The sequence below is a fragment of the Podarcis bocagei genome, assembly GCF_964188305.1.
Source record: "Podarcis bocagei genome assembly, chromosome: 9".
Taxonomy (NCBI): domain Eukaryota; kingdom Metazoa; phylum Chordata; class Lepidosauria; order Squamata; family Lacertidae; genus Podarcis; species Podarcis bocagei.
Genome location: NC_138134.1, coordinates 61,686,602 through 61,712,553, shown reverse-complemented (window position 1 = coordinate 61,712,553; position 25,952 = coordinate 61,686,602). Strand labels below are relative to the sequence as shown.

The following is a 25,952-nucleotide window of genomic DNA, read 5'->3' as shown; positions in this document are numbered from 1 at the left end:
CACAGTGAACTATTTTAAAAGTCGCGAGGACCTTTGATGTGTTTAAGAGAACTTTTTAACACACACAACCCCGCACACACTTTGAGCAGCACAGCCCCATGTGATATAGCAAACTGCTTGTGAAAAATCACCATGAATCAAAAAGAGGTTGGCAGTGATTCACGGGGAGATGGTAATTCAAGAAACACAAGCCCAGAACTCCCTTGGTCACATTGGAAAATAGCAAAATATTTATTCAATACTGGCCAAAAAAAATGAAGGTATTTATGTTGGGCTTTGCATCCTCCACTACTTATCTCTGATTCTTGCACTGGGTGAGTCTCCTTTATCTCTCAACACTCGAGCCCAGTCAATTATGAATATTTTTGGTCAGTTCCCAGCTCATGCGTGTTCAACTTTTTCTCCTCAATAGTGCATGCCACGTGTGTGATTAGAACTAGTGCTTTGTGGGTAAAGCTATGTAATGGGCAATCCTTCATTGGTCATCAGTTTGTGTTTCAAGATGAAACTGCAACAGATGGCACTTATATTTTGCATGCCATTTGTATGTGTGTGTGTGTGTCCGTGTGGCTTTCTTGTGTATTTTTGTGTTGTTGTTGTTTTTATTTCACATAGGTAGAGCCTAAGGAACTAGTTAAGCCTGTGCCCATTCCGTCTGCAGTCGTGCCCAAAGTTTCATCCACAGCCAACATAGCCTTCAATAAGGCCCCAAGACCCTTTGGGTCTATGTCAGCTTCCAAGATCACGTCCATTCCATCGCCATCATCTGCCTTCACTCCAGCTCATGCGAGTTTTTCATCACATGCTTCCCTTACCCCACTGGCCAATGTCACGCCTCCCACTGCATTCACCGCCTCCGGACTGCATGCTAACGCCAAGTCTAACGCTGACCAGCGTTCACCTGAGCTGAGCGCTGCTAAACCTGCAGTTAATATCCCATGGCAGCCCCCACACAATGCATCCTTGAACACCTCTTTCAACGACAATGCCCAGGAGGTGGCAGAGGGACAGCGAAGAGGATTCAGAGAGAACCAGGGTGACAGTAAAGAGCAAAATGGGTAGGTGGTTTCAGGAAACCTTTCCTCCTCTTTTGGTGGCCTTAAAAAGGGTTTCCTAGGCAATTTATCAACCTGTTTTTCTACCTTTTTGTTTTCTAAACAAGCTTCTCGATGAAATTTGGCTGCGTATCCAATAACTTACTTGCTTTTAAGCCACATTAATTGTAATGCCTTTCCAAAGGAATCCTAAGGACTATAGTTAGGTGAGAGTTCTGGGAATTATGTGATGGAGACACCTCAGTCCTCTCACAAAACTGCAGTTCCTAGTGGTCCCCGGGGCTATGAAATGACAATTGAGCAAGTTCTAAGTATGTGGCATAGACAATGTTGTTTTGTGGAAAGGTTTTGTGGACATTCTTGATTTCATCAAACACTGAGGCATGTGACTTGCTTCTTATTTTAATCCTTTCACAGCAGTTAACCTTGTACTATTTTACTGAGGCCAGGTGTGGAGAGCTTGTGGTTCTCAGCTTAATTTCATGCAGTGTGGGTGAGGGATAAGGAGGACTCTAGCAGAAATGGGAAGTAGGCCAAAAGGATGGAATGATGGAAAGAGGAGATAGGGAAAGTGCTCCAGGGAAATCATTAGTCGAAGAGCAATCTGCCATTTCACAACATGAAGAGAGATAAAAAAAGAGGGAGCTCTATTGAGAGAGAATGGTTGGCCGTCTCACCCACCCTTTTTTAAAAATTAAATTTCTATACCACCTTCATTTGAGGATCACCGGACGGTTTACGATATTATAACACAAAAATGTATATCATAGTAACAAACAAACAAAACATACGCAGTTTAAAAGGCCTTAGATTGTTTAATTAGCCAAAGACCTGGGAGAAGAGGAAAGGTTTTGCCTGGCACCTAAAGCCTTCTTGGGGAGAGCAACCCACAAACGTGGAGCCACCACAGAAAAGGCCCATTCTTGTGTTACTGCCCTCCAGTCCTCTCATGGAGGAGGCACATAAAGAAGGGCCTAAGATGATGATCATGGGGTCCAGGTAAGTTTATATGGGTACCATCAGGGCTTTTTTCAGCTGAAACTTGGTGGAACTCTATCTAAAGTAGGTTCATGGTGAGTTCTGGCACCTCTTTTTCTAGAAACATAGCACTGGTAATGGTTCCTATACCATTGGCATGCAGCCCTCAACAGATTGTCCCTTAGAAAATATACCCTTTATAGGAAAATATGTTCCCCATCCCTGCCAGGCATAATGAGATGGACCAAGTTCTAGGAGAAGGCGTTTCACACAGAGAGGTAGCAAACTAAGCCTTTTTAGCCCAATTTGTACATGTGCACTTTAAAGTCAGCTCCACTCTATTTAATGAGTGTAGTGAAAGTTCATAAGTGCTTTGAGAGATAAAAGGTTTGACCTTTGTGTCTGGAATGCCCACCCTGGCCAGCACATTTACTTCAACAGAATGCCTACAATGCAACCCTTATGCATCTTATGTTGCACAGATGGCATAGCAATTGTTACAACTCTCATGAGCAGATGATGCTATAGTTCCACACTATCTAAAATAAGGGGGAAGAGTTCCTGACAACTCAAAGCAAACAAAAACATAAATAAATCTTGGCAAACCATTTGTAGCCTTCCAGGAAAAGCTATCTTTTGCAAAGACATGGGAGCTGCCATTCAGCTGCGGTAATTAGCATTCAAATACAATTTATTACAATGACTTCGTTCTGCCAAGGCTCAGGGCTGTCTCTCCCTCCTGCCCCCCAAGCTGAAATCTGATGACAGGCTAAAAACTGCTTTCTAACCAGTAAATTTAGCAAACAGTGAAAATTCTGGTCATTAGATAATATAATGCTTTGCACGGTATAATTTTTAAGAAATAACTTTAAGTTGCTTCATGTACATGATCTCCAGGAATTCTTACAAGAATATCATAAAGTATATCAATACCATTATCTCCATATTGAAGATATGAAAGGGCTCTGACATGCCTTGGGTCACATGCAGAGCCTTGAGCTTAGTACTTTCTTGCTCATTTCCCCAAAACTGTTTTATAAATTAGTGTTATGAATAAATAGCAGAACAAATATATATATATATATATTCTAACTTCCCTTAAGGTAGCATATATATCCATTATATTCTTCACTGCAAAAAGCTAGCAGCAGTGCAGTCTAGCTAAGCAATTCTCCAATTCTCCAATATTATTCAGAGCCTAGTTTCTGATATTATCTAGCGAAGTAAAAAAGAAATAGCTGTAGACTTGTTGGGCTTAAGTGTACTGAAAATATTATGGTTTCAAATGATGCTTGAGCAATTATTAGTGTGACAAGAATTTGCTTACACATGAGAGATCTAGTGCTGATTAAACAGCAAGACGTTGCACTGCCCTTTTTATAAATATTTTTAGACCTCAGTAATACAATCTGTTTACTGGAGGTCTTCCTAGTCCGCAGCACGTCACATCTATACATGCAGTGCACTTTGAGATTAAGTACAAGCATGCTTTTGTGTATGGCTTGAGGCCATAGTTCTATAGTACAATTGCTTCCAGAAATTAGAAACTAATTCAGGTAACTATTTTCAGAGGGGTAGCCACGTCAGTCTCTTAAACAGCAAAAGCAACAAAGGGTCTTGTTGCACTAAAAACAAACAAAAACTTTTCAAAAAGAAAGGTAAATGAATGGGCAACTTGTCAATGTTTAAAATGAGAGCAAGGATAGCCATTTTATGTGCAAAACGAACTTTCAGTCATTTCTATACATCTGAAAATGAAATTACAAATGCTAAATCAAAATGTGTCACATGAAGTGTATTTATATAAAGAGACTTTTGAAATTACATATTAACAGCCATTACTTTTATATGTATTAGCAGAGGAATCTTGGCTTCTCTATTGCTGGAGAGCAGTTTCACTGCCAGGATGGCACTTAACGCCCCTGGAAGAGTCTTTGGTATTGCCAGCAGAAAGCTTTCAGAAAGCTAGCGAAGAAGTACTGCTAGTAGTTTTTTTCTATCTGTCATCTATCATCTACCTACCTACCTACCTACCATCTATTTATCTGTCTTATCATCTATCTATCATTTATATCATCTATCTATCTATCTCATAAAGCAATACAATAAAAAAGCAGACTAGTCTAAAGAAAAACCAGAAAAACAAAGAGGAAAAACAATGCAATGTATTCTCTCGCAGGTAGATCTTAACCCAGGCATCTCCAACCTGCGGCCCTCCAGATGTTTTGGCCTACAACTCCCATGATCCCTAGCTAACAGGACCAGTGGTCAGGGATGGTGGGAATTGTAGTCCAAAACATCTGGAGAGTCGAAGGTTGGGGATGCCTGTCTTAACCCTTGTCTCACACAGAAATAGGTGGACCCTCCCAGCTTTCACCTGGGAGCTTCCCTTTCTTCTCCCAGTCTCCCACGCTGGGAGATCTTCCCTTCCTTGCCTCTCACACAGGGCCAGCCATCACCTTTATCTGCATACAGTCCCTTCATTAACCCAGCATAGACATCAAAAAAACAAAGACAAAACAGAAGCAAAAGTACTGCTAGTAGTTTTCTGGTGGTGGCAGGACCCAGGACAGGACATTTCAGGGTGATGCTTGGAGAGTAGATCCAAATCTCTCTTGTTCCATAGACACACTTACCTGGAGGTAGAATTATTGCTTTCCCTTCCATTATACCCAGTTAGGCTTTCCTTTTTTAAAAAAAGAAAAATGGGTGGTGGCAGGGGAAACAAATAAAGTCAGCCCCTACTTCTTGCCCCAAGCATAACAAGCTGCAAGGGCTTTAGGTGTGGCAGAGCAAACAGCACAGAACTTCAGCCTTGTCATGTGTCTCCCCCGTGTTCAGATTATTCCAGTACTTCCTACAATAGGTGTTCAAGGTAGGCTACTATGATCGTTATGTGGCTTACCTAAAATCACTCTGGGGAAATTCATGTCTGAGCTGAGATATGAACCAAGGACAGACACACATCATGCATGTTCTTGATCACCATGAACCAAGGACACACACACATTATACATGTCCTTGATCACCATGCCACATGAGCTCTGATTAGCAAAAGGTCACCCAACGTTGCAAACTCCCAGTGGGGGGAAAAATTGTTCATGTGTGTGGGGGTAAGCCAAGACATCAGTTCATCATTATCCTGAGAGGACTATGTTCAACTGCAGCATGGGCTGGCTTGGTTTTTAAGTTGCTGTGTGCCATTCTGTTTTTTATGTTTATTGTCTTGTCAACAACCTATGCATGAACATCGTTATCTTAGCATCAGACCGATCACCTGACGCCACACTGAACGAAATGTGTTCTTACAAGTTTGCTGACATATTTCATTTAAAAATGTGAGGAGGCACTTGGACTTCGGTGACCCTGGCATATGTTCAGGATGCAGCAGTAGGGAAGTCAGTACAATAAACATACGGATTGCTCTTTTTTCTTTTGCAGGAAGCCACAGTGACAAAGTTAGTATCAGTAGCACCTTGAGTGGAATTGTGTTTTCATGTTTTTTAAGAAGTAGCATGCATGACGGTTGTGCTTTAGAATTCAACATCTGCAAGACAAATGCAGCACTTATTAAAAAGTGATTAACATTAATTGTTTGCATTTTTACGCTGCACACAGTATGCCTTTTTTAACCAAATAAGAAGTTTTGTTGCAGTGTTTCATTTGTAGTAATAATAATAGCAATAACAGAAACAATAATATAATGATTAATTTTACTGTTATAAAAATTGTAACAATTAGACCTTTTATCCTACAAGCCTATGCATGTCTCCATGGAAGTAAGCTGCATTGAGTTCAAAGGGATTTACACCCAGGTGCATATGTTTAGGATTACAGCCTCAAGCATGTTGCAGTTAAACTTGAGATAGCTAAAGATTTGTTTAGTACCCATTTTTTCCTACCTGCTTCCCCTGCCCTACTTTCCTGGCTAGAGTCAACTAAAATCATTACTTTATAAATTGACTTTGTGAAAAGAAGCGAGTGCACTCTTAACTTTAGCTTTGCCTGTGGCACCATCTTGCTACCAAACTTGGTAACTACTAGAAAGGGCCAACAAAAAGGACTTATGCTAACCTTTGCCATTCACAATACTTGTTAGCTTTTAACGTAATAGTTTCATGATTCTGAGTGAGCCTGTTATTAAATCTTACTGATTTTGATTTACTCATTTGCTCTAATTTCCTAATTAATTTTCTATTAACTTTTTCTTGCTTCACTTTTATATGCAATTTCCTATCTGTACTCCGTCATCCTGGAATCTTCTCCATTGTTTGTCTGTTGTTCTGTCCCTCCTTCCCTTCAGTAACCCTGATGAGGTGTAAGTACTTCACTAATATAATTTGCCTCTTAACTACTTAAGCATGTTTTTCCTCACAACAGTACATAGAACAATGCTGTATTTTGTAGCTATTCTTTGTAATTAACCCCTGGATTTCTTAGGAATAGCTTGCTTCAGTTAAAAAGAAAAAGTTGACATCACACAGTTGTATAAGAATATACAAAATCTTTGTGAACACAAATTATGCCCCAAAAGACCCATGTTAATGCTATGAGCTGCTTATTTGGAGAAGGATTCCTACCTCCTCATCTCCAATTTTGTAATATTTTTTGATGGTAAATTTAATTGTGCATTGCACACATATTGAACCAATTGCTCAAGGTAAAGGACACCTGGATAATTAAGTCCAGTCAAAGGAGACTATTGCTCAAAGAGGGCTATTATACATATATCTAAGGACCGAGAGTTTAAAGCTTCTATTTTTAATACTTTAATACTTCTATTTCAAGTATTTTTCCAACGAGTCTAGGTTATGAGAAACAAAAATGGAGAAAAGTAGCAATAAAAACAGTTAATGAACTGCCTTTTATGTAACTGTCCTGGGGTCCTTTACGTTTTTTACCTTTATGTGTGTATTGGGTCTATTTACAGACGTATTACTAGGGGCAACAAGTCCACAAGACCCTGTGCATTTTTTATTTTTTGTAAACAGTCCTGTTCTTCATCCCATACTGACACATTGTAGCACATATGGTAGAGATTGTTTGTGTACAAGTAAACAGTTCGCAGTACTGACCATTTCCTTTACTTGACCATGTTTGTGTATATCTGTAATGGCATCCTTCTTGCTTGGGACAGAAAGGCAGGGTGAGAATGCAAAAATAGAAGAATGGGGGAAATATATATTAAGTATATTTGGTTATCAAATACAGAAACTTTCAACTGTTTGCTCTTAATTCTTTTTGTCTTCTGTCTCCTCCCTCCCCCTCTTCCTATTTCTCCTTATTCTGGACTCTTTCCATACTTCTGCCATGCCCTTCAAATGCATAAAAGGCAAAACCCACCTAAACGGTAATAGCCAAAAGCTCACCTGTATGTGTAGTTCAGCAGTGTGTGCATACTTCAAATGGAGCTTTTATGTTGTGCGAGAAAGATAGTGTTGGCTTATTCATAATCTACAGATGGTGGAAAATGTTCTCCATATGCACACTCAGCCTCTGTATTAACAGATAAAGGGAGGGGGGCAGCTTCTAAATCAGACAAACTTTGCTTCTGGCTCCTCATAGTCTTCATCTTACTTTTGAGTACTGCTAGAACAGAGGTTGCCCTCCAGATGTTGTTGGACTGAAACTCTAATCAGGCTCAACAAGCATGACCAATGGCTGTGGATGATGAGAGTTGATTTGGAGGGCCACAGGTTCCCCACCACTGTGCTAGAGACTGAGGCAGTGGCAAGTCAGTATTGCATGTGGCAAAGGCAATGGTTCCTTAAGAGTGGATTCATGAGATGCAAGGTAAAGGGACCCCTGACCATTAGGTCCAGTCACGGACGACTCTGGGGTTGTGGCACTCATCTCGCTTTACTGGCCGAGGGAGCCGGCGTACAGCATCCAGGTCATGACTAAGCCGCTTCTGACAAACCAGAGCAGCACACGGAAATGCCGTTTACCTTCCCGACGGAACGGTACCTATTTATCGACTTGCACTTTGTGCTTTTGAACTGCTAGGTTGGCAGGAGCAGGGACCGAGCAACGGGAGCTCACCCCATTGCGGGGATTTGAACCACCGACCTTCTGATCGGCAAACCCAAGAGGCTCTGTGGTTTAACCCACAGTGCCACCCTAAGGGTAAACTAAGGGTAAAACAAATGTGCTAAATTCCACTCTCATTGGTGACCTGTTTCTTTTTTAAAAATGTTTCTTTTTAACTTGTGCTGTGGCTCCTTTGCATACAAGGCCATGGTACCTAGATTTTAAAAACAGCCCTTTAGACGCTGGACCCTGAGAAATGCTCCACGAGTATTTCATGTGTGCTGTGTGTCTTGTATAAATCTGCTAGTGTAGGCATAATAGGGAAGGTAGTTAGCATTCGAAGAATTCTAAGCAATGTTTACGTCTGGGGATCATGGAGCCTCCCTTCTTTACTTCTAGAGGTGCAAAGCAAGAATATGGCATCTCTTTAAGAGGCTAATGTGTGAACCAAGACAAGAAAAAGAGAGAAGATGTTGCTGCACGTTTTGTAATGTTAGCTGGTGTTCATGCATTCCGTAAGGTAGAAATCGATTGCAAATTACATCATATACAACCATTGCAACAAAAGGGCAGGACTGAATCTTAAATGGATTTACTTGCAAAAATGAATGATACATTTCAGTGAAACTGATTTTTAATGCAGGTATTTAGTGTCTCTATCTTAGTCAGTGGCTGTGTTCACATGTGATGCTTAACCACAGTTCATGTTTTAACTATGATTTAATGCAAACAAGCAGTGTACTTCTGGCTGTTTTAAAAACAGCACTATAAGCCAAGTACAAACTTCAAGGATTTACCATTTGGAGATAAACAAATTGTGAGCCAGGGTTTAGATGGTGCAACAAGCCCAAGGTATGTTAACTGTGGTTTAACATTACGTGCAAACTAGCTAATAATAATAATAATAATAATAATAATAATAATAATAATAATAATAATAGCAACGGCAATGATGCTGTTTACATTTTATTTCACTTACTGGTGTTCCATCTTTTCTCTATTCTGTTAGTCCACCTCGGAAGCATGTTGTTTATACAAATACAGAGTTTTACCACCCACCCACTCACAGCAACAACAGCAAGAAACGATTGATTGAGGATACTGAGGATTGGCACCCAAGGACAGGAACTACCCAGTCACGTTCTTTCCGCATCCTTGCACAGATCACTGGCACTGAACACAGTGAGTTCTGCTTTCTGAATGGTTGTGGCATTTGGCATTGTCCTATATCATGTATTATGGAAGCTTCAGTAGATAATAGCAAAAAACAAAACAAAACTATGTAGTTAATTCTGTGGGTCCAATAGCAGTGGGTACAATAGCAGTGCAGTGTGTGCTATGCAGTAGACCCCTTTTGGAAAGTGAGAAGAGTTTCCAAAGTACTTTGAGAGTTGGGTGGTGAAAGAATAAAACTTCCCAGTAGGGTAGGATGAGTCCCTTGCATGAGTCTAAACAGCTCTTTGGATCCCAGCTACCAGGAGACTTTGCTTAATGTTTTCTATTACTTTTGCCAGTCTTTGAAAGTTACTCTGAAAAAGTTTGTTGTTGTTGTTGTTCTAAATAATAGCCTGAGTCTTTCCAGGTATGATACCCGTAAAGCTTGGTAGTTACATAATGTGATATTTAATTTCTCAAATGAGATTATTCCATACATTTAGTCAATCAATCACATTTTACAAATACTTTTGTTTAAAAGAGAGTGAGTGAGAGGGAGGCTGCATATATACCATGTATTTAAAGTGCAACAGACTCTTGGGAGATGTAGTTTGTTATGGGTGCTAGGAATTATAAATCTTTGAGGGGTAAACTACAGTTCCCAGGATTCTTGTGTGTGTGTGTGTGTGTGTGTGTGTGTGTGTGTGTGTGTGTGTGTGTGTAATATGCTTTACATGTATGGTGTGTAAGCAGCCAATCAGAAATGTCAGAAAATATTGGGGAGGGGTGTTGTTGGTTAAAAACGGTGACAGAAAAGTGGTAAAAAACCCATTCATGACAGTTTAACAAGTAGTAATTGGTTAGGCATATCGAAAAGCTTGAAACAATAGTTTTACACTTCAGGACTAAGATTTATAGATTCAATCATTAATAATGATAAGATTAGTTGAAGATTGGAGTGAGCTGCCCATAAAGAAAAATGAACCTAGTAGGTTTCCTTTAAAAATAGGGCACCCTACCTAAGACACTTGTGATTTTAGAGGATGCTAGATGTCATTATTTTTCATAAAGGAAATTAGGCTTGGTGGTTCTCTGGATTATGGCAGAAATGTAAAAAAACAAAAACTTCTGTGGTGTTCTGATGGAAATGTAATTAGTGGTTTATTTATTTGCAGTGAAAGAACCAGAACCTGATAATTCAAAGAAAGCAAAGTAAGTTATTGATCTGAAATATAATTTGATGTGTTGCATGGTTTATTTTTGATTAATAGTGTGAAAAAAATTATTCATGTGGGTGCAAAGTACAAGACATTTTTAAAGTGTTTGCACGTTGTTGTAGATAGTAGCGTAAGACTTAGTAGCCTTTTAAATTATTGACATACTTTTGTAAGGATGGATTTTGCTATAAAACCTGGCCAATTTTCACATTTTCTCAGGCTGTGTATAGAAATGGAAAGGCAGGAGCAAGAAAGCAGATAATAAGATTTATACTGCGTTTTTAAAGGTGCTTCATCTTGAATATTGGGTACCCCGTTCATCTTTAGATTACCTTCATAACTTTATTCGGTCCCTTTCACTCATTAAGCAAATGATCCTTTTCTCAAAATCATGTGGTAGTTACTAAACTTTGGCCCACTTTTCATAGAAGTGGCATGAGAATGTTTCCAATTACATTGAATGTTCACTTTGATAAGCAAGTGAAATTACCAAGGAGACAGGCAGGTGGGATTCTAAAGATGCCCAGTTGTTTGAACAAATGTACATGTGTGGTAATGCTTTCTCTGTAGCCTGTGCCCATTCTGTCCTGGTTGGGATCCTCTTTGTAGACCACTTACTCCAGCTTCCATTAGTCCCAACCAGCAGAGCCAGTGGTCTGGAATGATAGTACAACAGCTTTTGAGGGACCAAAGGTTCTCCAGCCTTTGGTCTCCACTATAGACATTCAGCTGTCCCAAACTTTGCTATAAGGAATACAAAGTGGTGGCATCTGTCTTGGCCAAGGTAGGTGGGCAATGGGACCTGTTAGATTACCAAGTGGAAGCAGAAAGCCTTACACACCTTTTTTATTGTCTAAACTTGTATCTACTGGATCAGTTCTGAATCAGATGTAGTTGGTCTGCCCATCACTAGTTTGTAACAGAACAGATTTTCTACAACCAGTCGCAGCAGACTTATAAATGCTTGGGATGTGTGGAGTGTTTGTTGTGGCTTTAGCAGTACATCAAAAGGACAATATTCCTTGTGATATACTGGCCTTGCAGTTTATGGTGCAATTAAAGGCAAATATGTTGGCAGGGCTGTGTTCAACAGAGTTAAACAGATGCATGGAGTTGGCATTTGAAAATCAATCAAGATTCTGCACCAGGAAATGCTACTTTTTGTGACCTGTGTAAATAATGCCGTTTGAAGATTTGCATGGCTTCTTATATTACACAATTCTGATTTAGCTAGCCATGGAAGGGACAAGGATAATAAAGACACCCCCCCCAAAACAGCTGAAAAGCCAGGCTTTGTTCTAGCTTTTGAGAATTCAGTGGGTATTAACCACACATTGTCAAGTGCCTCTTGTCAGCCTTGGTGCTAGAAGTTTGCTTTCTCTTAAAACCCTTTCACTTCCATGAAATTTGCATCCCAGTGCAAGTACAGTTAGTGTAAAGAAGCTGAGTTGCTAAAAGTGCATGAAATCCTGCATGTTCAGATTCTTGCATGCAGTGGGCTGCGATGCAAACCTCTTTCTTCTCTTATCTATCTCTTCTGTCGCTTCTTTCCACAGGGAAAAGGTTCCCCTTCACATCATAGGTCCCAGATACACAAAATTACGTGACTGGCACCATGGCGTCTCAGCACGTGTCCTTAACGTCCAGTGACTTGCCAAGCTTTAAAAACAAAGCACGTGTCCCTTCCTTCTTCCTCTTTCTCTTCCACTTGCTTTGCAAATAAAGAAATGAAAACCATTAGCTTTGATTACATGAGAAATTCTAGCCTTTTCTACACTTTTTTTTCTAACAGTTTCCTACTGATGTGTAAAGAATGAGATGAACATGTTCTGTTTTAAAATCAGTATCTAAATAGGCAGCCAGCACACAAGTGGCATATAGAATATTCTAAGTAGCTTGGAGAAGAACCTCTTCTTGTCTATTGCAGAGAAAGAATAGGCTGCAGTAGTTTAACATGGAAAAGGGACAGTACATTAAGAAACCATTCTGCTAATTCTGTACAGCTTTGTTTGATTTTGATGGAAACAGTTGTTTGTTTCCTTATGTAGCTTCTTCAAAATCAGTAGTAGGTGCATTTTAGAGCGGGATGTAAATGTTTCAAATGCATTAAAGGAAAAAAGGCCATTTTGGGGATTTTAGGAATGTTAGCATAATGCGACTCTGCTCAACTTGAGAGAAATGTCACTGTGCATACATGGTTTCTAAACTCTCCTCGGCTATAAACCTAGGAAAAATAACACTGGAACAGGGCCATGTATAACAACCAATGAAAATAGTATGAGGTAGTGAGTGTAGGTTTTATTTATTATGGGGTGGTTTTTTTCTTTGTCCTTAATAGCAGCTTTGATGGTGCATATTACTCTGTAATATAATGTATTATAGCAAATACATATTGATTTAATTTATGCTTTGTGAAGCTTGAAGAGTATTTAATAAATGTTACCTTTAAGTTAATTTCTTCCCTCTTGCCTTATTCTTCAAGTCTTTTGAACTCTGTGCATAGCACACACGTTGACAGTATTGGCAAAGAAGGCCGCTAGATACCTGTAGTGTTTTTAGAAAAAAATATGTTTGAGCAAATTTCTTATAGAAATGCCTGCATTTTGTTCCCTACACTCAATTGAAGACATGGTGCAATTAAACGGTCATACTTTTACTGATAGCAAATCTGCTATTTCTAGGCAACATAGAAGTGCAGGCAGTTCAACTCAAGCTGGATGGGATAAATTGCTAAGCAGCCAAACAAGTGGCCAAACACTTGGCTTGGGTCCTGAACCAGCCAGTTGACTGAGCCCTTCCTAATCTGCTCCCAACAGCAGCACAGGGGAACTGTAGACCTCTCCATTCTGACATTGCCAGCTATCAGCAGAGTATGTCCATCTAGCTCAAGGACCCCACTTCCTTGCAACTTCATCTTGAGCCAGCCAGGAGTGAGGTGCCATCCCTCACCTGGGCAGCTGCATTAAGGAGCTTGCAATTAATCGATCCTACCCATGATTTTAGCCCACAAGCCATGACCAGTGCCAGTCAGCCAAATTATAGCATTTGACATAGGTGGAAAAGAAGAAGGAGGAAATAACAAAAGAGCCCTGCAAAAGAGTGAATTAGGGTGGGAGGAATGTTTTTACTGTATTTCTCTTTCCTCTTGGTTTTAATGTATCCGTGCCGGGTTATTGTCTATTTGTTTGGTTGTAATTTGCTTTGGATTGACCTGGACAAGATAACACAACTGACTGGCTGGCTGGCTGACTGAATGAATATCCGTCCCAACTGTAGGGTACATGAGTTGCTTCAGAGTTGAAGATGGGCAAAGAGGAGGAGGCGGAGGCACCTTTTACTACAATGCCAACTCTTCCTCTTCTTTGCTGCACTGTGTTCTAAGCATCATTGTCAATGTACTGTTTCCACACATGATTTCCATTCCAGAGTTACATTGGAAGGGCAAAACCCAGTGAAGCCACATTTTCCTACTAGCTTTAAGCTCTGCTTAATTTTTTTTAAAGATACTTAATTAGGATCCTCCTTCAGGAAATTTTTATTATTATTTATAATTACAAATAAAGCAAACAAAAGAAAGCCTTGAACCACTCCAGCTTCAAAAGTTCTTTTCTGTAGCATTTACTTTGTGGGGAATGCAAGTTCTCCAGAGTCAACTGCCTAACAATATTTTCAGCTCACTATTTGTTGACTTATCTCTAGGGCAAGTCAAACAGGAAATGGAGATTTGAGGTAACTGCTCACTTGTTTGACATTAACAGCCACGTGTGCAGAAAACTTGAAATATGCCAGGGCAAGCTGTTAAACTACTAAGATGTGTTTCTGCTTTATTTGGTTACATTATAGAATTTTAAAAAAACCCAATAGTGTGCTATTTGTGATCAAATTCTATTTGACTCTTTCAAAACCACAAGCTGTTTCAATTGGGGGGGGGACCTCAATCTCAGATTGGTTTGATTAATTATTACTTCATTGTTTTCAAACGAACTGAATTGTCACGTTTGTTGATGTAATAAAATGACACATCTCTGTTTAATGCATGTGCATTGCACCGTAGAGAGTAGTCTTCAGGAATGTTTGAAAACACCACTGTGCTGTGTAGTCATTTAGCTGGTGAAGTGTCTGATTCAATGTAAACTCACTTTTGTTATGTGGACGTATTGTGGCTTTTATGTAACATTTAAAGTGAATTTTTTGGCACTAGAACATTTTACCTTATTTCACAGTTTTGCAGATGTTATTGTCAAGAGTGTTTTTCCTCTGTTTTTGGGCCCATTTTGTAGACTGTATATTCATTATGACCTAATCATAGGTTTAATTTTCATAATAACTATCCCTTCAATGACCAGCTTGGTTCATAATCAAAAGAATGCCCTATAGCAGCTAAAGAAACTGAGCTATGAAGTCAGTTTCCAGTTCAAATTTCACCTCTGTCATGAACTCACTGGGTGACTAGCCAGGCCGGTCTTTCTCAACCTCCTCTGTCTTCCCATCTGGTATATGGAGAGTAATAACCATAGAAATGTAGAGTTGGAAAAGACCCTGAGGGTCATCTAGTCCAACCCCCTGCAACACACAAATCTCAACAAGATCATACATGGCATCCAACCTCTGCTTAAAAACCTCCAAGGAAGTAGCCCTCCATCTTCGGAGGGAGTCTGTTCCACTGTGAAACACGTCTTCCTATCAGAAACTTCTCCCTGATCTTTAGTGAGAATCTCCTTTCTTAAAACTTGGAGCTATTGGTTTGGGTTCATTCCTCCAAAGCAGAAGAAAACAAGCTTTATCCATCTTCCATGTGACAGGCCTTGAGATATTTAAAGATGGCTATCCTTTTGTCTCTCAGTTTCCTCTTATCCAGGCTAGACATACCCAGTTCCCTCAACCATTCCTCATAAGGCTTGATTTCCAGACCCTTCATCACATGTTCCAGCTTGTCAATATCCATCTTAAATTGTGGTGCCCAGAACTGGACACAGTGTTCCAGGTGTGGTCTAACCAAGACAGAATAATGACTAGGGCCACATTTACACCATGCACACAAAGCACACTCTTAATAAACTATATCTCCCAGGATTATTTGAGGGAACTCATGACTGTTTAAAGCAGTATCATGTATGATGTGAATCTAGCCTTACCCTTACAGGGTGATTGTAAGAAATATTTCTAGATAATGCATCTGGAGTCCTTTGAAAACTTGAAAGTGCCATACAGATGTTATATATCACCATTCTTTATTACTAGTCTAAAACACTTCCAGGAGCCACTTCACATAGGGTTGACATATGTCCTCTTTTTCCAGGACACTTTCTCTTTTTCATGGGTAGAGTCATCATAGCTATCCATAGTTAAAAGTAGAAGATGGCAAATGTGTCCTTTTTTGTTCTTTAAAATATGGCAATCCTACTTCCCAAATTCAGAGGGATGAAGGTGGAGCAAAGAGTAGTCATTTCTTACACAACTGGTTCCTCTACTTCTTGGTAATATTTGAATAACCAAAGGTGGAGGGTGTGGTGGTGCTCTGTTTCAAAGGCTACAGAGAAATGCTGGGAATTCTCCAAATATAGAAAGCCACTGCAAGACACAATGGATGTGCAGAATGAATAGTCCCTTTGCAATATTATCCAAAGGATAACCATGTTAGTCTCTTGCAACAAAAACAAATTTATTGTTGCCTAAGCTTTCATGGATATAGCTTCATGCATCTGATGAAGTGGACTGGAGCCCACAAAAACCTATACATAATAAAGATGTTAAGGTGCTGAAACACTTGTTTTTAATGATAATAGGCACTGTTCACCACCAAGAGCAACATTTCTTGCTGAAGGCCTGTTGAAATGAACGGCTTTTGCTGAGAAAGTTAAAAGTGAATATTTCTAAATTTGTCGCAAGCCACTATAAAAGCAGTGTAAAAAAAAAAAAAAGAGTATTCTTCTCTGGCAATTGCTCAATTAAATGTTGGCAATTAATCTCAATCACAACTGTGTTTTGGAGACTTCTGGTGGCCCTCCTTGCTTGCAGGGTTTGATACAGGTCAGGCGCACACATAGCACAAATCACTCTGAAGACCACGTTTACATTTATATTAATGCAGATAGGATTCATTGCTTTGACAATAGTTGTAACACGTTTTCTTTTTCTTTCTCCCCTTCCCCCTAAAGTTGTAAGTTGTTCTTTTCTGTAACTATTGCTTTATTTTTCAGTTTCCCCCCTCTGGATAACATATAGTGCACATTCTCTTTTCCTTGGAACTCCTCTTGCTTCCGTTTCTCTCTTTGCTTTCACATGACACATATCACCCCCCCCACTCCTTTCTCTCCCCATCTCCTACTATAGGCCTGTGCCCACCCCATATCTCAGCTCTGTGCTTCTTTATCTGTTCGTTTCCATAAGCACAGGTTTTACTGCAGTTCCATTTCTTAGCTGCTTCCCCTTTTTGCTGCAACCCATACCATCGAAATACTGATCAATTCTCATTGTACATGGATTTGTGTTGCATTTGACAGTGTCCAGTGCATCCAAATCTCACCCAAACTCCCCATGCTTCTATTTTGACTACTTTGAATGGCTGGAAAGCAGCTTAGATTGCTCCAAGCCCATAACTTTTGTCATCACTTTTGTGTAGTCCAAGAAAAACTTTTTTCCCCCTGGCACAACGAGCATTCAACTTACCTGGATGCCTGACCCCCTTCTGCTAGAACACTTGAAAGTTCTTAATAACTACCAGATTCCATTTCATTCTCAGCTGTAATCCATTAGCTCTGTCTTTGAGCTACAAATATGGGTCTGATGCAGGGTCCCCCCCCTCCCCTGGTGAACGATGTGTCAATCAGTTTTACTGCAAAGATGGTATCTAGTAGAGATGTACAATTTCTGGGAAATTTTGAAACTTTTGAAGGGGGGCATTCCTCCCAGGTTTGCTTGTTTTTTTTGGGGGGGGGGTGAAAAAATGCAATACTTTTAAAAAAGTATTCTTTATGCATCGAAAGTTGCTTGGTTACTCCAGGAACCTAAAATGGATTATGTGTACTTGTACCACGTATCTCAGGCTTCAGTCCCTTCTTTTTCCCTCCACCATGACTCTTGTCTCTATCTTGTTTCCTCCTTTTCTTCAGTCTCTAATTGCTATCTTTTTTCCCTACCTTATCTCTATTTATGGAGTTCAGTGGCCAGGGCTGTCTTTACCTGGGGGTGCAAGGGGTGCGGGGCACCCAGGCACCGAATTCTGGGGTGCGCCAGGCTCCCACCACTGAAGCCGCCTAAGCACTTAACTATCTACCTGTTATGAAATAATAAATAATTTTGATCAAGTCAGAAAAACAAAATACATATATACCTAGGTATTACCAAAATACATACCTACTATTTCACTAAAGGACTTTCAGCTTTGTGTGCTCATTTACCAAAGACACGCCGCACTAGCGGCGGCGCTTGTCATTCACAATAGCAGCGCTTGTCAGACTCAGTGATGGTGCTTGTCATTCTCAATGGCGCCGTGCACACAAAATTAACTCTTATATCATAATAAAAGTTAATTTGGGGGCTGAACTAAATTTGGGGGCGCTGGGCGGATCGTTGCACCCCAGCGGCGCATATGCTAAAGTGTGTGCTGTCAGTGGCAACAGCACACAAATCTTAATCCCCCCCCCCCAGCAATTCACATCTGGATGCTTGTTAGTAACAGCATAGATGGCTGGCTGTAGCAGACCAGGGTCGGAGTGGGGTGGAGGGGAGACATCTACACTGAACAGAATCAAGGGAAAGGGTGAACAGATTTACTGATGCAGGCATTTTCCTATCTACGCTCCCATTATCATCCCAGTACCATTGTCTCTCTTTTTTTTCTTTATCCCTTTTGAGCTGGCACCCACAGCACATTTAGCAAAAAAAGGGAAAAAAGTGAGAGAGATGGTTGGATTAAGACTTATGTCATGCTTTAGAAACATTGAAATGAGTGGTACAGTATAGAGATAATTAAATTACACCACACTGATCTCAGTGGAACTAAAGTGTGGCTAACAGAGTGATCCATATTGCTTGCTGCTGCAACCAAGGCTCTACAAAACATGGATCTCGCAATAGATCTGTAGCCCACTGATTCATGGCAGCTGTAGTAGAAAGTGGGGCTGGTAGATAAAATCTGAGCTCCGTGCCAATTTTAGGTAGTAATTTGGCCCATGGTAGACTTGATGCTGTCAAGTGCTGGCTGTGGGAGCACTTCAGGAACCCAGGCCAGCTAAGCCTTGCCCTCAGAATACTCCTTTTGGGTGCTTTCTGCTGGACTGTGCTGGCAGTGATGCTGCCAGTGAACCACCTTTCAGAGAGCAGAAAGGGGCATCTCTTCCAGCAGGAGGCCAGCTGAGCTGGCTGAAGTGAGTGGAGGTAAGTCTATACTCAATCCAAGTCCCCCTCAGCCGAGCAAAAGAGGGGTTTGGATTGCAACCTTGCTTAGTGCAAAATTAGTGCAGAATCAGTAGCTCAGAATTTATCTTTGTGTCCTATGGCTAAAGCAATCATCTTCCCCTCTGTTACTGAAATTCTGAACACTCACACTGGCATTTCCTAGAGGTTTAGCAACTCTTGTTTTATGGAATGTTAAGCTAGATATTATATAGCCTCAAAACGTGTGGCTGGTTACGTAAATCGTGTGTTCTCTGTTACTATTATGAATAAAGCATATCTACAGAACTAACTAATGGATTGGAAACCCAGCATTCCCATACAGTAGCTACCCAGACCTGTGAAATACCTGATGTGTCAGAACAACCACCATTGCCAGCTCAAAGGTCTGTTTCTCTGTCCTTGTTCCATCCATTCATGGTTCACTGACATGACTAAACCTTATTGTGGAAAACCGTTTTGCACCACACATGAATGCACATGACACTTGAAGAAGTCATATTATTCTCAAGTAGTTCATCAGACTTGCACTAAATTTGATAATTAAGCAAGCATTATCCTTGTCACAATTGTCACTGCTTAATGGCACTGCTTTATTATTGGACCAGTGGATTCTCACTCCCTATTTTGGAAAATGATGGACCCAATATACTCACTCCCCATGCATGGTACTGGGCACAGCCAGCACTCCTGTGTGTTGTGTGCATGGGAAGCTGTTAATTGTGGGGGAAGCATTATTGTGAAATATTTTTTTGCACAGGGCAATGCACACAGCAAAAAGCAGGGTGCTGTGGCAAACTGGATTGCTCTTATTCATTAATTTTAAGAAAAACAACAACTTAAGAGCTAATAGTGCGAATGAGATATTGAAGCTGTATATGTGTATTCCATTGGCCAAAATAAAAGTTATTTCTGTATTGGACTATGATTTGTTCTGAATGCCCTTGCCATTTTTACTGAAACTTCCATTATTTAATTTCAAGTATGTTTTCAAAGCATGCAAAACATGCTCAGCTTTTAGGATCTCCCTATCACTGTTATGAAACAAACTTGAAAATTCTCACCAAGGTCTGAATTGCATTGTGAATTCAGCTTTGACTGTTCCAAATAAGTTCTAGAAAATCTAGAAAAAGCTGCAACCTTCTGCTTCGGCAGTGGCTACCAGTCAGTGCCAAACTCTTGTAGACTTGCTGTCACTCCAATGGATTAATAGTTTTGTGCACAAATACCATCTGTCAAATCACATTTAGATGTAGAATTTAACATTTTCTTCATAAACTTGACTTATTCTCTGATTTTGGGGGTGGAATTGAAACAAACTGCTATCTATCAGGGGAGAAGCAACTTCAAGTACTTCTGTGGTAACAGATCCAGCTCTTATCACTATTTCTTCAACCAATCTTCCTGGTCCTAATCTTTCTACTACATCTCACAAGAGGTAAATACTTACTGTTCTTTACTGGATTATTAGTTTTGAAAGTTCTTCCTTTGCCTTATTTACTTCCTGTTAATGGGAAAGTGAGTTATCCCAGCTGGCTAACACCTTCACATCCATCAGTGGTGAACCCTTCTTATCCCGGGGGGGGGGGCACTCCCTTGACAGAAAACCTTTAGGGGCTGTATGTTGGTATTGGACAAGGCCAGAGACAAAAAGTGAATGGGGCAGTTGATGCAAATCCTACCTTTGAATATTAGGCGGTATTCCAGCCATGCAAAATTTCAGACTCACCCCCACCGCCTAGCTCTTTTCTTTCCAGAGAACCATTACCACAGTTCAAGGACACATTCCAGCTCAGGCATGAATTGCAGCCAATAAGGGGCATGGCTGGCTGTGTAGAGTCCCAGATTAGTTAGACAGGGCTGCATTTGGCCCCCAGGCCTGATGTTCCCCCACCTCAGACATAGCTAATCCCAGAAACTGCCAGCACAAATAACAACAGAAACTGTGTATCCTTGTTGGAGTCTATGAATTAGACTTCTGGTCAATCGTGTGTACCTCTAAAATTCCACCACTGATTTTCACCATAACTGGTTAATCTAGCCCAGTGTTTCCCAACCTTGGGTCTCCAGTTGTTTTTGAACTACAACTCCCTCATCATCCCTAGCTAGCAAGGTCTGGGATGATGGGAACTGTAGTTGAAAACCAGCTGGAGACCCAAGGATGGGGAACACTGGTCTAGCACAGCATTTTGTCTTCTTTGTCGACAGACAGATATTTGTGAATCCTACATGAGCAGAAATTGGTTGGAGATGGCCATGCCTGTAAAGTTTGTCAAATTAACCACGTAGTATGGGAACTTAAGCCAACTTCAGATACATTTGTGCAATTGCTGGGGGTGGGGTGGATACTAAGAGAACTTCTGGTGTTAGAAACTTTGTCATTTTCTTCTTCAGAGAACTTTTTTTCAACAATCCATTGGAGGCCTTGCCCAAGTGTGCACCATATCCACCTGCTACTGTTCATATTTTAAGTGATAGCAGCCAAGTAGCCATTGTGTCCAAAACGGCATCAACCTACACTAGGTAGTTTCATACTAATTTATTACATTCTGTTCAAAGCATATCATAAATTATTTTTTAAAACTGTTTATTACTTATTCTCTGAAGCTCGCAAAATGCCTGTCAAACTTTGGTGAAGAAAAGCGAATGTTAGGTTTCCTAAATTTTCTCTCTGCTTGCCTGTCCACCTCTTCTCCCTCTCTCCTCAACTTTCTCCATAGTCCAACTTCCCTACTTCTGAGACCTATCCTACAGCTCTGCTCTACCTCAGGTAGTTGCTCTGCCCTAGCTTCTGCCAACCTAGCAGTTCAAAAGCATACCAGTGCAAGTAGATAAATAGGCACCGCTGCAGCGGGAAGGTAAACAGCATTTCCATATGCTCTGGCTTCAGTCACAATGTTCCGTTGTGCCAGAAGCGGTTTAGTCATGTTGGCCACATGACCGGGAAAGATGTCTGTGGACAAATGCCAGCTCCCTCGGCCTGAAGCAAGATAAGCACTGCACCCCATAGTTCCCTTTGACTGAACCTAACTGCTGGACCTAACTGTCGAGGAGTCATTTACCTCTACCTCTACCTCTACCTCAAGTGACAGTCTGTATCCAGAATGAGTGAGAAGGGGGAGGTGAGGTATTTCACTCTGCTCAGACATTCAATGTGATCAAGAGATGGAAGTTCAAAATGTCTCTTACGTATGGTCCACTTTTGCTGGGGGCAACAACAAATGTATTTGAAGCTCAACCAAAAGCAAATGCTACTTGCTTTCATATCACAGCATTTGTGTTTTCTCCATCACTTCCTGAAAAATTCAAACAAGTCACAAACTATTCTGAATTGGTTCTGGTCTAGAATGTAACTGATGGCATTGCAAATGCTTGCATTTGGCTAGTCTGAGAACATGCAATGCCCTGAGAACAAATAGTTCAAATGTTCCTACAGTAGATATGCTGTTGTCCACAAGATGGCAGCAGGGCTCAGTAACAGCAGAAACCACAGATTTTCTGACCAATAGTTCCCATGAGCATCAACGTAAAAGGCAAATCTCTGCTTGCAGTGGTATTTCATTAGACACCCAAGTTAAAATAGCTTCTGTACACGGACCTAATCTTCAGTGATGCTGCCATCTCTCCCATCAGCATGTATAAGCATTTTTGTTGTAAGCCGGTTAGAGGTTTTCTTACACTCAAACAGTATATAAATTTTGTCAAATGGATATAAGGGGACATGTTCTGTATGACTGTTGAAATTTGCATTGCGTGTACTCCAGACATAGGCAGTCTGGTTGGTATAAAATTGGAAATGTTGGCGCACAGGCTTTCTTAAAATCCTACACTGACTGATCTTTCTGAGTTGTGTCAAGTGACCCTGACTCAGTATAATTTTTAGTTCTCCCTTCTGACCACCATCCAAGTTCTGTGTTAAGTATGGTAACATTCAAGTTCAGGGAATGAAATTGGGCGTATAATTTTTGTCAGTTACGAGCTGGAGGAGTGCCATCTCCGGGGAAGGAAACCATGACTGCCTTCGCATTCTCGTTATCCAAAGTTGACTTGAGTTATCCAAAGAAGGGGGGGGGATTGGACATTTGGCAAATATAAACGCCGGATATTTGTATACCACAGGTCTTTTGAACAGATGTAGTTCATTAAAAAAACCCGAAAACCCTATCAAGCACTGTAACTGTTGGTTACGCCTTTTATTAAAAGGTAAAGGTACCCCTGCCCGAACGGGCCAGTCTTGACAGACTCTGGGGTTTGTGCGCCCATCTCAATCTATAGGCCGGGGGCCAGCGCTGTCTGGAGACACTTCTGGGTCACGTGGCCAGCGTGACAAAGCTGCATCTGGCGAGCCAGCGCAGCACACGGAACGCCGTTTACCTTCCCGCTGGTAAGCGGTACCTATTTATCTACTTGCACCCGGGGGTGCTTTCGAACTGCTAGGTTGGCAGGCGCTGGGACCGAGCAGCGGGAGCGCACCCCGCCGCGGGGATTTGAACCGCCGGCCTTTCGATCGGCAAGCCCTAGGCGCTGAGGCTTTTACCCACAGCGCCACCCGCGTCCCTTACGCCTTTTATGAGGTAACGTTTAAATAAATAAGTATGGTATTTGTGTTTAATGTATCATAATTCTTGTTGAATTAAGGTCAAGTAGGATAAAAACTGGTTCTCCAGAGCTTGCCCCAGCTCCTGCAAGGTTGGGTGCAAATGAAGCTGATAATAAAAGGAGCCCACCCCTGACTAGCACAGTGGCAACTCAGACATTTGAGACCCTTATGGCTCCAATTGCTCCAGAGGGATCTACTTTGACAGTCCAGACTGGGAAAACTGCATTGGTGCCCCCTCTTCCTGGCAGGTATTGGAATCCTAGAATTTTGAAGACCAAATTATTTCCTGTGCTTTTTTTTTTTTAAAGGGAAATAAGGCTCCCTGTATTTATTTTGTGTGTGTGCAAAAGCATGACAAGGGGGAGGTTTTGCTTTTATCCATAAAATTTAAACTGTAAAAGTAAATTCTTTTCTTTCTGAAATGCCAAGAATACATTGCAGAAAAGTTTGTCCAACAAAAACAGAACAAAAAAATTAGTAAATATGGACAGAGTGACATTTTCAATAACAGTAAGTCTTTGGCCAGGTAAACTGGCCACAAGGGAATTATTGGAAGCTTAACCCTAAGCAATAACAGCAATGCTGTCACACGTCTATTGATTGTTCTGGGGAGTCTAGTAACTTTGAAAATATATATATATTGCTTCTGAATACTAATGTTGCTCAAAATAATCTCATACATTCCCCCCACCACCCCCGGTTGCTGTTTTTATGAGGGGTCAGCTAATTTTCTTTTAACATCTGAAGTGAGTTATTCATTACAAAATTCAAGCTCTGTGTCCCAATGACCTGAAACCAAATACTCCATGCTTAAATTCATGGAAGACGATCAGAGACGATCATGCATCAGATTTTCTTTACAATTGCCTTATAAAAGCCACCATGCTGATTTGAAGCTTTAAATGAATTATGGAGATACATCTTAAGAAGATCAAAAGGAAGGTCTAAACCTGATACAAAGTTTAAGCTTGCTTAAGCCTATTGAAACCTATGGACTTCAGCAACCCCATTGAAATCAGTGGGGGCAAGCATGCCACATTCTGTGTTGGATTTAGATTTGGATTCTCTATTGATGACAGAAACTGCTTCAGACTCAATAACATTCTTAGGGAAGAAAAGTGGAAAATGCATAAATTCAGTCAGCCAGCCCTTGCTGACTTTTCCATACTGGGTTAGTAATGCAGGCTGAACTTCACTTTTGAATGGCTACGATTCCAGTAACTGCATATCAATCAAAGATGCACTTAGATATTGGGAGAGCTATGCTATTGACTAGTCCAACACGTTCAGTACTGTCCTCCTGGTCGGTCGGGAGACTCAAAGTCTTTCTCCAGCCCAAACATCACAGCGACTGATGCCTCAGAGACATCAGCACACTTCAGGATCAGCAAAGTGTTAGCAGTCAGCGTGACAGACCCAGTAGCACAGCAATATTGGCTAAACTACTTTATTTACATATAATACACTCAGAGCATTCTGACTCAGCTCCTTCTTCATCAGCATCAAACAGCAAAAAGAGAGAGAACACAGGACAATAATTCTACATCACGGAAACACAGTAATATAAACATCCTGTCTCCATCACATCCTGCTATGTGGAATGAAAACATACACCGTCATGTGATAAAACAATTCCATGACTGCAACATGGGGAAAGAATCCTAACACACACACACACATACAATGCTGCATTATTGCTATTAGATTAGTCCAGGCAGTCTTTAAAGAGAATGTGAAGGCAACAGTTTTCTTGTTTTGTCTCGATTAAAATATGAGAGCCATCACCACTACGTGGGTTGAACATGGTCAAACTCCCATTGCAGAGCCGACTTTAAAAGTCTCTGAAGCAGTTATGAAAATTTCATTAATGGAATTGTACGCTAGGTGGCTTAAATGTCTCCCCCCCCCAAAAAAAATCATAGAATCATAGAGTTGAAAGGGACCCCAAGGGTTATCTAACCCAATCCCCTTAAACGCAGGAATCAACACGTGGTTCCCCCATCCAATGTGCTAGCGGTTTTGTTGCTGCTTTGCTAGGAATGAGCTTTGAAATTACTTCTATAAATGTGTCTTGTATATTTTATTTCTCATTTCCTTTTTCTCTATCCTTTCGCTTCCTTGCTTTTTCTCCATTTGAACTGAAGCTTCTACCCTATGAAAGAGCCACTGGAAAATCCACTGGGAAGTAATGTGACGTTTGCTCCCATCCCCTCTACTTTACTTCCAAAGGTGGAATCGTCACAGTTTAAGAGTGCCGCTGCTGCTGTGTCTGCTGCAGTTGCTGTACGGAGGTCTGGAATATCTTTGTATCTCGTGGAGGGTGGGAGGTGGAATATGTTCACTTGCAAGTGGTGAAATTCAGTGGTACTAACTTAACAGAGCTGGTTCAGACATGATGCTAAAACATTTTGCTTTAGTATTTTTTCTCTGAGGTAGCTGCAAAGATCGTTTCAGAAAGTTCTACTTACGTTTTTAAAATACTGCCATTTGCCATGTTGTCTGAACATGGATAAACTGGCT

The 25,952-nt window shown here is 40.8% G+C and overlaps 1 protein-coding gene across 6 annotated transcripts in view; it reads left to right on the top strand.

Annotated features, from left to right (window-relative positions):
• The window catches only part of PDLIM5 (PDZ and LIM domain 5), a 126,229-nt gene that overhangs the window by 62,449 nt on the left and 37,828 nt on the right, over positions 1 to 25,952 (top strand). For 3 of the 6 annotated variants that reach the window (XM_081207000.1, XM_081206998.1, XM_081206999.1), the window contains exons 5-13: positions 616 to 1,058; positions 9,073 to 9,245; positions 10,394 to 10,430; positions 14,135 to 14,164; positions 19,108 to 19,218; positions 20,166 to 20,270; positions 21,227 to 21,355; positions 23,471 to 23,680; positions 25,577 to 25,723. In XM_081207000.1, the coding sequence (XP_081063126.1) occupies positions 616 to 1,058; positions 9,073 to 9,245; positions 10,394 to 10,430; positions 14,135 to 14,164; positions 19,108 to 19,218; positions 20,166 to 20,270; positions 21,227 to 21,355; positions 23,471 to 23,680; positions 25,577 to 25,723 (1,385 nt within the window). Of the gene's footprint in view, positions 1 to 615; positions 1,059 to 5,474; positions 5,492 to 6,336; positions 6,352 to 7,365; positions 7,384 to 9,072; positions 9,246 to 10,393; positions 10,431 to 14,134; positions 14,165 to 19,107; positions 19,219 to 20,165; positions 20,271 to 21,226; positions 21,356 to 23,470; positions 23,681 to 25,576; positions 25,724 to 25,952 lie in introns of all 6 variants that reach the window. The other 3 variants (XM_081207001.1, XM_081207002.1, XM_081207003.1) reach the window with 3 other exon arrangements.